Below are 15,186 nucleotides of genomic sequence, written 5' to 3'. Positions count from 1 at the left end.
TATATGTATGTGTATATATATGTATGTATATGTATGTGTATATATATGTATATGTATATATGTGTATATGTATGTGTGTATGTATATATATGTATATGTATGTGTATATGTATGTATATGTATGTGTGTATGTATGTATATGTATGTGTATATGTATGTATATATATGTGTATGTATATGTATGTATGTATGTATATATATATATATATATATATATATATGTATATATATATATATATATATATGTATATATATATATATATATATATGTATGTATATATATATATATATACATATATATATACACACAGTTGTTAATAGTCACATTAAAATACCACATTAATCAATGGAGTTTACTGTGTATATTACCACCATGCAGTAGAGAAGGTTTGGTTCACTAGATAATAAATGCTTAATATTTGACCATTGAACTCTCCATGTAAATATGTGTCCAGGCTTCAGGACAGAAGGTTTACCTCCAGCCGTGTGGCAGGGGGGAGAGTCAGAGGCCTTGGACCGACTCAACAAACATCTTGACAAAAAGGTAAACCATTTTAAGTCTATATTTGTTCTTTAACTCTTAGTTGTGGGGGCAACCTATAATGTGTCTCTCCAACACTGTGGCTATGACCGTTAACCCTATTCGTTGGTTCTGTTTGAGTTTGTTTGCAAGCTTGAGTTTTTGTCTTTTAGGGATGGGATGAGATTCCGTAAATTCTTAAATTATATCCTGTATTCAAATAATGACAAAATCTCAAATAATAAAACACACCAGGAACGAAATAAAGGCAATTCGCTAATAAAAGTTTGTTTGGTAATTTGGTGGAATTACCTGCCCCCATTTAGAACACTTGGTAAATGAGGCATAGTTGAAACGGCAACATTATAAGTGAAAAAAAATGACATGACAATTTTTCAGATAATCACTTGTAAGCCCTCATTGTGTGTGTGCATGTGTGTCTGTCTCTCTCTCTCTCTCTCTCTGTATGGGTGGCCAACTTTGAGCACCCTCGTGTCAACACGTGCTCTTTGTATGCAAGTCCTACTGGCCTCAGCCCCTACCTGCGCTTTGGCTGTCTGTCCTGTAGGGTTTTGTACTACAACCTCAGGGAGCTCTACATGAAGGTACTTTGGATACTTTGTTCTCTGTCAATTCTAATAATGAAAGTCACAGTGGAACACAAGTTAATAGTGTTGTACACTTCTGTACAGTGAGGCGCTTATATGTATGTATGTATTTAATTGTTCTCTTTGACCATCAAATTTGGAATCACAACAATTGCAATGATCTTTCTTCTTTGTTGTTCTTTACTTCTTTCAATCTTGTGCTTTGTCAGCTTCGTAAGCGTTGCAGTCCTCCTCTGTCCCTGTTCGGCCAGCTGTTATGGAGGGAGTTCTTCTACACAGCTGCTACCAACAACCCAAACTTTGACCGCATGGAGGGAAACCCCATCTGTGTCCAGGTGGGCCTTTGCGTCACTCTATTTAAAAGAAGAGGTTCACACTTAACAGGTCATAAAATTGTCAGCACTGTAGCCTGTGGATATGTCTCCCTTTATATTGTCTTATTTAACGGCAATTGTGAGTTAAATATTCTATTCAATTTTATATGTATAGCCCAATATCATCAATGATAAATTTGCCTCACAGGGCTCTATTATCTGTACAAGATCTGACATCCTCTTTTCTTGGACCCTCACAAGGAAAAACTGTTAGAGAATATGACAGAAATTATAGATATAATGAGATTGGTGATAGCATAAGTAGTAGTAATAGTACAACTACAATACAAAAATACTACAAACAATAACAGCATTAGTGAAAATACTGGAATGATGTCACTAACAATCATAATCATTGTGGGTGTCAGCCAAATGGTAGCAATGAGTTGCAGGCAGTACCACAGTGGCAGGCACAACCACGGTCCAGGTGTAACCACAATCCATAGAAACATGTAAGGCGAGAAAGCAGAATGACTCTGGGTAAGAAGCCAAGTTAGTAACCCCTAGTAGTCTAGGCCTATAGCAGCTTATCTAGGTGCTGGTCCAAGACAAGCCTGAGCTAGCCCTAATTATAAGCATTATCAAAGTGCAAAGTCTTAAACCTACTTTTAACTGTGGTGTCTGTCCCCCAAACTGAAACTGGGAGCTGGTTCCACTGGAGAGGAGCTTCATAGCTGAAGGCTCTCGGTCTTATAGCCTTAAAATAGACATTTTATATAACATTTTAAATGAAGGGCAACAACTTGTTAAGCACTGTAGTGCAAATGTAAGGTTCTAACTACATTATTTACATTTTCAAATAATGTTTTTTACCACAATATATTTGCAGTATACTGTGTATTGAAATACAGTACTGACGCATCTGTACTTCAGACACAAGCTACAATTTAAACATAGACCCTTATTGATAATTTCGGAGTAAATTGTCAAAAGTCAGTAACTACAGACTCGCCGCCCTGTGGTTATGAAGTAAATGCAAATATGGACCACATACAACCAGCTATAGCTAAAGCCCACCTCTTGCTCGATTTGATTGACCCAAGTGTGACGGTGACAAGCGGTGCGACTGGTGCTTATTAAAAGCTGACAATATTTAAACTTGTATGCCCGTCTAAAAGCCACTATAAAAACCGAGACACATGGCGAGAGGAGCGTATGCCCTGCGCACGGTACCATAGGAAAACAATGATTTTTCAGGCGACACGTTTCTACGACTTGTCTTGGTGTGATCGGGGCCTTTGAGATAAAAAGGATTCTCCTGTAGAGAGAAAGAAGAGTATATAGTTAATATCTGTCTTGCACATACTGTATGTTTGTTGTCAGATCCCATGGGACCAGAACCCAGAGGCACTGGCCAAGTGGGCTGAGGGTCAGACTGGTTTTCCCTGGATTGACGCCATCATGACTCAGCTCAGACAGGAGGGCTGGATCCACCACCTGGCCCGACATGCTGTGGCTTGTTTTCTCACCAGGGGAGACCTGTGGATCAGCTGGGAGAGCGGCATGAAGGTACAACGGAAAAGTTTCTAATAAAGTAATCTAAAACACAAACTCAAGTTTTGCAGCATCAATGTTCACTTTAAGACCAATTTCTACTATAAATCAAAATATTATATAAATATATTTGTGGGTTCCTGCAGGTTTTTGAGGAGCTACTGTTGGATGCAGACTGGAGTGTAAATGCTGGAAGCTGGATGTGGCTGTCCTGCAGTGCCTTCTTCCAGCAGTTTTTCCACTGCTACTGCCCTGTTGGTTTTGGAAGGAGAACTGACCCATCAGGAGACTACATCAGGTAGACTTAATGCTGCTACTTATACATCATCTTCTACCATACCATGTAATTTTCCATATTAATAATATTAATATTATAGTAACTTCTACCTTTGACTACACAAAGGTGTATCTTTTATTTCAGCACAGCTAACTCATGAATAGCTGGAATCTTCAAAGCTTCATTCATAACTTTGACATAAGAATTAGTTTCATTAATAACTTAGGCTCAGTGTCCACATAGTATTTTTTTCCGAGCACCAGCCAGCATCTTTTTTTAAGAGTTTGTGTGGATGCTTCAAGCACTTTAAATCTCTGAACTTTCCATAAAGGCGCTGCACCCTGCCAGCACTTTTCTGCAAAAATAAACACTATACAGACACTTGGCCTTTCAGAAACATTGCTGGCCATGTTTTTGAACATTGTCCACCGTCTTTTCCCAGCTCTCTCTCTCTTACACACAGTGAGCACTGCAGCACATCGTAGTCTCTGTAGTTGTCTGTCTTGTGTCCAAAAGTCAAAATGTGATAATAAAAGATTGACGTATTCATTGTTTCTAGAGAGCAAAGTATTCTATCCATTTTTGTTGACGTTTAGCTTTCATAAACAACATTTTCACTGCAGTCAAAAAACGGTTTGCTCTCCCCTCTTGCTGCGGAGCACACAAAGGGAGGCTCACACCTGTATTAATGGACTCTCGAAGCTTTATTTGAAAACCTCAATGGGCGCTTTAAATTTAGAAAATGACATTCTGTACAGGCCTAGTGTGGCGAGTAATGATGACTCTTATGACTTTGCGTCACATACGTGTGTTGTTGGTGGAAAGGAAAACAGACAGTGCCAAGCTCAATGCAATTACTGCACATATAGCTTTTAATGACCTCCTCGCCCGGGTAGACAACCTAGAGCCGCTCACTATCCTGGGCACATTGATCAGCGCAGCCGTGCTCCTTCCCAGCTGGCTTTTCGGGTGCCTGGAGCACCAGCCCCATGCGGTCACCCCAGAAAAGGCTTTAGGGGTCCAGACCTGAGGTGCGATGGACCGGTGTCAAGATGCTTTTCTCAGCAGCACCTCAGCTACTGGGAGAGGGAGAACACAGACCCTTGGGTGGTGTCCACACTCTCCAAGGGATACACATTACAGTTCCGATGCCGGCCACCCACTTTCTGCGGCGTCAGAAAGACCATGGTCAGAGATTCAAAAGAATCCGTTGCCCTCAGGCAGGAAATCGTTGCCCTCTTAGACAAAGACGCAATCATGCCTGTAGAATGCCATACACAGCTCAGTGGGTTCTATCCAGTGTATTTTTTTAATTCCGAAGAAGGATGGCGGGTTTTGCCAAATCCTAGACCTGAGAGGGTTGAACAAGTGTATAAAGGTTCTGTCATTTTGAATGTTGCAAATGGCAGACATTCTCCAGACAGTGGAACAGGGGGCCTGGTTTGTGTCAATACACCTCAAGGATGCCTATTGCACCTTACCACTGGCAGTTCCTAAGGTTCGCCTTCCAAGAACAGGCTTACCAAGTATTTTACAAGGTGCGCGGCAGCCGTTCTTTCAAGAGGTTTGACAATCTTACCTGGACTAATGATTGGCTAATCATTTCAACTGGGCTGCAGGGAGTCATAGATACAGCTATGCTCCTTGGTCATGTAAGCCAACTGGGCCTGACGGTGAACTACTCAAAGAGCAATCGCACACCCAGTCAGAGGGTAGGTTACCTGGGCATGACACTCGACTCACAGTCAATGAGAGCCTTCCTTTTCCAGAAGAGAATGGAGGCTATTCAGCAACTTTAGGTTGCTTCCAGGGGGCAGGGTTTTGAAATACAGCCTCTTTCTCAGCCTGCCGGGCCCCCCTTACGTCCCCCTCAAATCTGGGTCAACAGGCTCCACTTGGATTCCAAGTGGCACCGGGACAGGAACGTCAGGGTGTCCAGCTTTTGTTACCAGACAATGAAGCCTTGGAAGAGAACACTATATCTTACCAAGGGGGTTCCTCTAGGAGTAATCCCTTCCTACCGAGAGGTGGTGGAGACATACGCCTCTCTATGGGTAAGGGTGCAGTCTGACAGTGCAGGACCATCAAGGGCCGATGGAGCGTGAAGCAGGGGTTAGAACACATACCCGCAATATATCTGACTCTGCGACATTTTCTCCTAGCACTGACGGGCCGGCGTGTTCTCATCTGGACAGGGAGCCTCGTCAGTGTATCATATCAATCATCAGGGAGGCACCAGGTCCAGGCAGGATGTGCAAGTGTCACAACAGCTCCTTATATGGACATTTCACCACTTCCTGAGCCTCAAGGACATTTATCTCCCTGGGGTGCATAAAATTGCAGCAGATGTGCTGTCCCGCCAAGGGCCACCCCTCGGTGACTGGGGGCTCTATCCAGATGTATTTGGATTGATTTGGAGCCGGTATGGCAGAGCGGAGGTGGACGTCTTTGCCTCAGACATCAAAGCATTGTCCCTTCTGGTACTCCATAATGGAGAGAACCAGTCTTCTGGGGCAGGATGCCTGAGCTCATGCTTGGCCAGCCTTCCCTATGTTGGGACCATGTGCTTCTGACCATGTGCTTTGAAACAAAGGGATCTGGCATGTATGTTCCTTCAGGCCTGATTTGGGTAAATAGCCCCCACAAAAACCCCCACAAGAAAGGATTTCACACTTACCTGTGAAATCTTCACCGAAACGCAACGCTGCCCTCCCATTGGTCAAGGCCCACAGACACCCCAGGATCCCCTGTGGCTCATCCGTTCTTCTACCACACTTTTGCTACATCCACACTACTCCGTTTCGATTTGGAAGCAGATTTTTCAAATAGAAACGATCTCCGTCCACACGGGCGTTTCAGCATCATTTTCGAATTGATCTGCATCCACACGGCAACCTTCAAAGACGGACAGCACGTGACCACTAACATACACTGGGCATGCACGTGACGGTGTAAACAGGAAGTGGATTGGTTGCTTAGTTAAAAAAGATACGACAGAGTAATAAAGTAGTCTTTAATAATGAAAGGTTGTATTTGATACTTAAGATCTTCCTCTAAAATATTCCTCTATAAACTCAAACAGACAGTTCGTGGAAAGTTTTAGAAATTTTATTTTTCAGACTTAGTTACAGCGCTGCGGGTCTTTCTAGCTCTCTCTCTCACATCAAATTTACTTTAAAATCAACACTTAGACGTAAACGTTTACTAGATTATGGGTCCATAAATGTGGTCAACACACGTCTCTCACTCTATTCTGCTCTTGCTTAGCCATCATGTAACATGTCCGACTAGCTAGCTTCTAAGCTAATTTTAACATTACCACCAATGGAGAAATGCTAACCGCGATTAGCATTTAATACAACACAAATGCTATACTAAAAGAGCGAATAGAATATATCTTCTTACATCTTTTCATCGGCAAGAGAGGAGGGATAAATACAAGCATGAAAATGCAATGACATTCTACCACACAGAAATGTGGGGGCAGAACACACTCGTTTCCTCCGTGTTGTCTGTTCTCACTCGTAGCTCTGACTAGCATTTACTGCTAACTGTGGCTTCTGAAGGCCGCTCCATAGGTCTGATAACGCCACTGGTCACGCCGCTCACTAATCGCTCCAATAACAGCTGCTTCCTCCACAGAAATGCAGACTTTTACTGCACAACAGCTGCTAGTACAGACAACAAAGCAAGCAACGCTTGAAATTCGTTATCCATGTTAAAATGAATCACTGGTAGCCCTGGCTGTTTGTTTTGTTCCGGGTACGGGTCACGTGATAGCGAGTGTGACGAATCAAGGAAGGAGACGTCATGGCTGCTAAGAACCAATCAAGTAGCGAACACGGGTGTGGGCGTCATTTTTTCTAAACACATCCGTTTCCGACCATCCACACGCAAACGCAACCCCGGAGTTTTCAAACTCCTCCAACCTCGGGGGTGTTTTCAAACTCCTTCGCTTAGGGTGCTCCAAAACTCCGGCGTAGTGTGGCCGCTCAGTGTAAACGTAGCAAAACATATGTGTTTCCAAACATAAGCAGAGTAGTGTGTTTCACCCCCAAATCTCTGCCATTCCATGCGATTCAATTCGCAAGTAAGGAGGCAAGGACACAACGTTGATGTTTTTAAAAGAAAAGCCTAGGTAACAGTTTTAGATTTGCTGGACCAATAGAGACTGTTTGTTTTGTTTTTGTTTCGTATCCTGGAAAAGGAAGCGGACAATTTGCCTGCAGAAGTGAAGAAAACAGATTCTTCAGTGAAAGAGAAGGACACTTCTCTTTCCAATCAAGTCGACAGTGCCGGCCAAAGGCCTACTGAATATAAAATTCAGTTTATGAACTTACACTTATATTTTATTGAATATTCATGAAATAACTATTTTTCAAGGATTTTTGAATGGATGCTAATTTTAAATATATATTTTTTAAATCTCACATACCCTCTGGAGTGCCTTCACGTACCCCCATTTGAGAACCACTGTGGTAGCCCATGCCATCAGTGTATGAATGGGTGTGAATGGGTGAATGACATGTAGTGTTGAAGCGCTTTGAGTGGTCGGAAGACTAGAAAAGCGCTATACAAATACAGTCCATTTACCATTTACCATGAAATTTCCTGCAGGCGTTACATCCCCATCTTGAAGGACTATCCCAACCGGTACATCTATGAGCCGTGGAATGCCCCGGAGTCGGTTCAGAAGGCAGCCAACTGTGTGGTGGGAGTTGATTACCCAAAACCAATGATCAACCACGCAGAGGGCAGCAGGCTCAACATTGAGAGGATGAAACAAGTTTACCAGCAACTCTCACATTACAGAGGACTTAGTATGTCAACTAACCTAAGATTTATATATATATATATACACGGAGATATTTATTCTTTGGTCCATTTTGTGTGTGTGTGTGACACTCTCACTCACGCACTCTCTCTCTCACAATCTCTCTCTCACACTCACTCTCTCACACAATTTCACTCTCACACTCAGGTCTTCTAGCATCAGTACCAACGATCCAAGAGGAGGCGGAGCCACCAATGACCAATGAATCCCAGACCAGCAGTGGCCCTGGTAGGAGTAAACACAAAAGCAATATTCTCATTTTCTTTGGAGGATATATACAAATGTTATTATAACTATTACTCAGGTACATATTTCACTGTCAAACTGTGTTAATTATTATCTCATGTTATCTTACTCTCCTCCCAAAGGTCCTGCTGATTATGAAGCAGCTGGCTGCTCTATAGCTCCTGATTTGTCCACAGTCTATGCATCCTCCACCTTTGCCCCATACCCAGACCTGGAGGGTGCAGCAAACAGTCACCCATCCCAGACACCCTGTGGCTCCTCAGGATCACACATACCGCCCTCTGTAGCCGCCGCAACGTCTACATGTGCCTGCCATCCACTGTCCACAGTGGCTGCTCCCTCCTCAACATCAACTCTGAGCAGTCTTTCATTGTCCAAATCCTCTTCCCCTTCATGTCCCATCATGTCCCCATCCCCCAGTCCAGCCATGACAACGACTCAGCCCTCCTCTATAGGGCAGAGGAGTAAAGGCCTTGCTCGCAAGTTGCGGCGCAACCAGAGGCAGCAAGGGCCACACAGCTGCACTCCAGCAGCCAGGGAGGGAGAGAGGAGAGCAGAGGAGGAGAGAGAGGAAGCAGGAGGGGAGGAGAGGATGGAGGAGGACGTTGAACAGGAGGATGAGAGAATGGAGGAAGGTACTCCTTAAGAGATTGCTGAACATCAGCAGTGATTCTAGGTGAGCATCTAGAAAAATCAGTTAAAGAGTAAAAAAGTTGAAGAGAATGAATGTAATATATAAAACATTTTCTTTCATTGTTGACAATGGCAACATTGCCTTGGTGTTTGGATTTTACTGCTAATATAAATAGCATAGCCTCAGCCGTCCGCTCACTAATTAACACCTAATTAGGTACATTTGGTACATTTCCTACAGAAAAGGAAATGTACTGCTATGTTAACAATTTGCATTAAGCAATTTCACAACAGAACAAACTTGAGGACTAACTCAGAGAAACAAAGATACTGTCGGCTAATCAAGAAGTTATAGCTTATGGGTTGACATACAACTTACCACATAAACAGTAGTGATGCTTTCACACCCAACAGGTTTGGTTTAGTTGAAACGAACTCAGGTCCGTTTTCCTGGTTAGTACGTCATTTGGGCTGTTTTCAAATTGAGACAGTTTGAAAAGGTGGGTCTCAGTACGTTTCCAGGTGGATTCTGGTGCGTTTTCTTTTTTTTTAGTGTGGAATCAAACGAATGAACCAGGATTGTGATGACGAACAGCGATAGAGAAATATTGAGAAAGGAAAAATGCAGACTCTGAACTGGGCCCTGGACAAAATTCTAACCCAGATGAAAAGCCTGGATCAAGTAAGGATCAACAAATTGAGAGACTTGTCAATAAATTGTCAGCATATATCAGACATGTCAAACTCGAGGCCAAATCCGGCCCTCGGTACAATTATATCCGGGCCGCGAGAAAATATCATGTCTCATAACTAGCCTGCCACACCACAGAGCTCCGGGACGAAAAGTGGCGATGTGAGCTGGCCATTTTGTGCGACATAACGAAGCATCTCACTGCGCTAAACCTCCAGCTTCTGGGACGGGCACATGTGATCACAGACATGTATGATCAGAGACATGTATGATGCAGTAAGAGCTTTCCAAGCCAAGCTGCGCCTGTGGGAGACTCGGATGCAGCAAGGAAACTTGGGTCACTTTCCGTGTTGCCAAACCGTGTCTCCACCGCTGTGTTCCCGACTGCACATTTTGCTGATAAACTGGGTGCACTTGGCACAGAGTTCACTCTGCGATTTGCCGACTTTGCGGCTCAGAAATTTTAATTTTAACTGCTCAGCAATCCGTTTGCAGTTGACGTGCACATCCAAATGGAGCTGATGGACCTCCAGTGTAATGACACACTCAAGGCAAAATATGACTCTTACCGTCTCTACCTGTTACCTGTAGTAATGAGTACCAGACAGTAATGTCAATCACATGAATTGATTTCCCCATGTGAGTTCTCATGATGCAGGATGACAATCAGAAAAACTGTCCAATCAGCGAGTTTCTTGTCTGTGTGAACTCCTCTAAAACATAATGCAACAAAGTTTATGTTTTTTCCCTCGGACCGGACCAGACGGCAACCTTCTGTTCTGCCGAGTGAAGCCAATGCGGAAGTGTCTTAAAACTTGCATTCTCTCTACTGACCAGCAGGGGTTGACTCCTCTGGTTGCAAAAAGAAGTCTGACTGTATGGAAGTCTATATGAGAAAACGACTCTTCTTCTAATTTTATTTATTCCCTCAGTAAACATTGTAAACTTCTCTGGTTTCTCTTTCAGGTGGAGATCAAAAGAACAATCTTCAAACATCCTTCCCAGACAACTGGACTCAAGAAGACAGACAAGGAAAAGTGTTGTGGATATGCGGACAGCATTAATATATACAAGCATGCATACAACACAAGTGTAAGCAGTACAAAAGCATTTTAGTCATATTTTCTACATTGGGGAAATTTTATTAAATTACCCATTTTAACATTTTTGAACAGAACCAGTCCAGAATGACTGTAATGATTCAAAAATACTGTTTATTTTCAGGAATGGAGGTCATAAACCCAAACAGTATTTAAGATTAATAGTAATTAATCTTCTCTTGTACAGTTACATCTCTTGACACGCACCGTTAATAAGGAGCAACATAATGTACTGCAACTCTTCCACAACATATCCACATTGAAACCCCTCTCTTCTTGTCCTCTAAATGTCCTTACCTTAGAAACAAGGTAGTGCAGGAGCATGAATGTCACCTGCCTAAACACACTGTCCCATCCTGCTTACACTACACTTTCTATGCTCTGTTGTTCTGGGGGGGGAAAAAGCAACTCAAAGTCATTCAATGAAGGAGTGCATTTTTACATTGTACAGTAGTGAATTTACATTACTGATGAGAGATTAGTACAGGGGACAACAGAGTCCCAGAATGAGAGTATAAACCAGTGTTTTCGGGGTCCTGGCCAGGCCAAAAACTGACTGTTCTTAATTAGAGGCATGCAGGAACACTGCTAGAGGTTCAGAGAGATTTACTAACCTGCAGTGAAATGCATTTAAGTTAATGTGGTTGCTCTCTTCAATGTACAGGAGTGTGCTCATTTATAGTCAGGTGGGAAAAAAGTGATGGGGAATGCTCTTGTTAATGTCTGACTTTTTTTTCAAGCCACTTCTCACCCCAGGGAAATGGAAAGTCTTTCTGTTTATTGGCCCTGATGGCTTTGTTAATTACATTCTCCTGATTTTACAACGTAAATACAAAAAGAAACACTTCGGAACATGATTGAAACTCTACATGTGAATATGTAAATGCCAGAATATTTTGGAAATGACCTGATATTTTTGCTAGCAACAGTGACTGTTAATTAGTGAAGGGGATCATAATATTTTAATGTCCTTCCTAAGCCATGAATTCCTTTTCTGTTTTGGAGGTAGACTAAATTAAGAAAGAAAATGACACCTTTTAGCATAATACAGCATATATGCCAGGGGTGGCAGGCCACGCATTTTATACCTGGGCCTTCACTGCTGTCCTGCAGCTGAAATACCTTATATAACCACTTTGTGGCGCCACAGCTATTATTCATTTTTAATGCTGTAACGATGTACATCTTCATATTAAACCGTTTGGTATGAGTCGTTTGAATAATGCTAGAGCATTTAGAAAATGCAAAAGCCTAAATTCAGGAAAATATAATGTTCTCAGCTGGTCTGGCTGTGGTAACCACCATCATTCCTTAATGACAAGCCGCAACCCAAAGAGATTATCATAGAATTTTACTTTCACAACTTGAATGTTGAACGTACTGCTCTGCAATGTCTTTCCTGGTCTCAGCACCCTGTGTCATGGTGCATCTCACTCAGTCAGAATGCCCATATTTGATTGGCTGAGCTGCATCACGTGATGTGATTCACTACCCATCAGCCTCTACTGGCTGTTAAGTTTCGTTTCACGATAGTCACGTGCTCACCCACTGACCAATCACAGCACACTGCACCTCGCGGGAAAGCTACACATGGACACTGAGCGGCATGTAATGCTGACGTCATTATAGGCCGGGGCGCAGGCTCTGATAGTCAAAGAATACGCCCAACATGTCAAACTAAAGATCTGATTGGTTGAACACTATGACAATCAACAATATCGTCCCCATTTTCTTTAATCTGCACTGGCTGCAGGTGAGAGTCTGCAGGCCTCTGGCCTCTCTTCTTACCTAGAGGCACAGAGGTGAAATCTGATTGGATAAAAGCTCTACTTAAAACAAGCTGCACTGGAAGCAGAGCAACAGAGGAAGACAGTAGCTGTGCAATGAGAAAATAAGATAATGGGAAAAATATTTTTATAAATTATAATACATGTAGTGTATTTAAGAAAAAATATTAAATTATAAAATAGATTTAACTTTGTGATTCTGTTTAGGCCAGCAGAGAAGGCCTTGCAGGCCCTGACGGCCCAGCACTGGTCAAACTCTATCTCGGGGAGGGACACAATTAAAAATTGGGACTATGTTGAGGGCCAAATAGAGTCACCATTTAATAAACAGGATAGAAGGGATATTGGACAAAGTGCAAAAAGAATACATGTTTAGGTAGGCTACATTATTTTATGCATATGTACCAGAGCCAGATGTTAGGCATCTTTTCTTGGCTGCCAGTTCATTAATATCTGGGCTTAGGTTCTGTGGAAACCCTCAAGATGGAGTAAAGGTGTGCATCAGTGAGACGATTCCTGTGTGGGTTTTTGTTCATCTTCATCGCAGAGAAAAGCTGCTCACACAGTATGTGCTTCCAAACATGCAGAGCGTTTGAGCAGCATGTAGTTAAGGCATCGTTTCGGGAGTGAAGCTTGGAAACTGCAACGCCCTCAGAGTCATACTTTGCCTTGAGTGTCATTACACCAGTGGCGGGCCATGCATTTTATACCTGGGCCTTCACTGCTGTCCTGCAGCTGAAATACCACCTTATAAACTCATGATGGCGCCACAGCTATTATCCGTTTCTAGGACTGTAACTATATACGTATTCGTATTAAACCGTTCAGAACGAGTCTTACTAACCGAACAATACGTTTGGATAATACTAGTGCATTAGGAAGATGCAGAAGCATAAATAGATGGAAATATAATGTTTTCAGCGCTCAGGTAGGACAGTGTTTCTCAACATGTCAAACTAAAGATCTGATTGGTTGAAGACTATGACAATCAACAATATCGTCCCCATTCACTTAAACTGCAAAGGGATTCACTTGTGAGTCTGCAGGCCTCGGGCCTCTCTTCTTACCTAGAGACACAGAGGTGAAATCTGATTGGATAAAAGCTCTACTTAAAACAAGCTGCACTGGATGCAGAGCACCTGAGGAAGACAGTAGCTGTGTAAGATAATGGGAAAAATATTTTTATAAATTACAATACATGTAGTGTATTTAAGAAAAAATATTAAATTGTAGGAGCGTGGAAAGAAACAAGGAGGCGAGTATTCCCTTTGGCTGCACCTTGTGGCCGTTTATTTCCGTCCATACAAACATGTCTTCACATTCACTTCCTGCCACCCTTTAACCCCCCCTGTCACCAGGGTTACGCCCCTTTCCTTAAAGGGGCCCCGTGAATTCGGTCGTCCACTACATGCCTCCCCCCAGAATTCACCAACTCCTGAGATTAGTCCCAACCATTAAGTGTCTCGGGGCCCGGATCAACCGACCAGCCCGACTCCGTGTCTCTGGGGCTGGAAGCAGGACCACCGTTGAAGGCCCCTCCGGGTCCTGTCGTGCTGAGGTGGGAGGGCACGAGGCCGCCCCCGCCGTGGGGGTTCCGCCAACCGTACCGGTTGGTCCAGGTCTAGATGTGCTGGTTTAAGGTGGTCAACCGCTACGTACTCCAGCTTGCCGCCCATGTCGATCTTACAGGTTTTGTCTCCGGTCTCCAGCACCCGAAACGGCCCAACGTAGGGGGGTTGAAAGGGTCCACGGTGGCCATCCTGGCGAATGAACACATACTCCGCTGACCTGAGGCTGGACGGGACGTATGACTGCGGAAGGCCGTGCTGCGACGTGGGCACTGGTTTGAACAGCCTGGCTTTTTCCAGGAGCGTTTCCCGCTGCTGGGTTGCAGACCAAGGGTCTGTGACTTTGGGGATAAACTCCCCCGGGACCCACAGTGGCTGTCCATAAACCAGCTCAGCCGATGAAGCTTGCAGATCATCTTTGGGGGCTGTCCTAAGCCCCAACATGACCCACGGAAGCCTGTCCACCCAACTGTTGTCTTTGAGGCTGGCCCGGAGAGCAGCTTTCATCGACCGGTGGAACCGCTCGCATAACCAATTAGCCTGCGGGTGGTAGTGCGGTGGAGCTTCACCCCTAGGCTTTCTGCAACTGCATTCCAAAGCTGATGTAAAATGTGGGCCTCGGTCCGAGGAAACGTCAGCTGGGGCTCCGAACCTGGCGACCCAAGCCTGAATAAACGCCCAAGCCACCTCATCCGCCGTTGTTGATGACAACGGGACAGCTTCTGGCCAACGAGTGGTTCGGTCTACCATCGTGAGGAGATGTGTGAAACCACGGGATGGGGGCAAAGGTCCTACCAAGTCCACATTCACATGATCGAACCTCCTTTCTGGAACCGAGAACTGTGCTAAAGGGGTCTTTATGTGACGGTGCACCTTGGAGTGCTGGCACACCACACAAGTCCCGGCCCACTTCCGTATATCCTTTTTCAGCCCATGCCAGACGAACTTTGCTGAGACCAACTTCTGAGATGCCCTCTTGCCAGGGTGCGACAGTCCATGAATAGCATTGAAAACCTGTTGTCTCCATTAGTCAGGAACAACCGGCCGTGGCTGG

General features: G+C 43.8%; 1 protein-coding gene across 1 annotated transcript in view; it reads left to right on the top strand.

Moving 5' to 3' along the window:
* The window catches only part of LOC116400243 (cryptochrome-2-like), a 29,225-nt gene extending 17,393 nt beyond the window's left edge, over window positions 1–11,832 (top strand). Inside the window, exons 2-10 of the mRNA XM_031877986.1 lie at window positions 456–544; window positions 1,041–1,125; window positions 1,338–1,463; window positions 2,826–3,011; window positions 3,143–3,294; window positions 7,891–8,093; window positions 8,255–8,335; window positions 8,476–9,029; window positions 10,644–11,832. Of these exons, the coding sequence (XP_031733846.1) occupies window positions 456–544; window positions 1,041–1,125; window positions 1,338–1,463; window positions 2,826–3,011; window positions 3,143–3,294; window positions 7,891–8,093; window positions 8,255–8,335; window positions 8,476–8,999 (1,446 nt within the window). The 3' untranslated portion in view covers window positions 9,000–9,029; window positions 10,644–11,832. The remainder of the gene's footprint in view (window positions 1–455; window positions 545–1,040; window positions 1,126–1,337; window positions 1,464–2,825; window positions 3,012–3,142; window positions 3,295–7,890; window positions 8,094–8,254; window positions 8,336–8,475; window positions 9,030–10,643) is intronic.
* The last annotated feature ends 3,354 nt before the right edge of the window (window positions 11,833–15,186 follow it).

The sequence above is a fragment of the Anarrhichthys ocellatus genome, unplaced genomic scaffold, assembly GCF_004355925.1.
Source record: "Anarrhichthys ocellatus isolate YVR2014 unplaced genomic scaffold, GSC_Weel_1.0 scaffold157, whole genome shotgun sequence".
Taxonomy (NCBI): Eukaryota; Metazoa; Chordata; class Actinopteri; order Perciformes; family Anarhichadidae; genus Anarrhichthys; species Anarrhichthys ocellatus.
The sequence above is the reverse complement of the archived record's forward strand: the minus strand, read 5'-3'. Positions and strand labels throughout refer to the sequence as shown.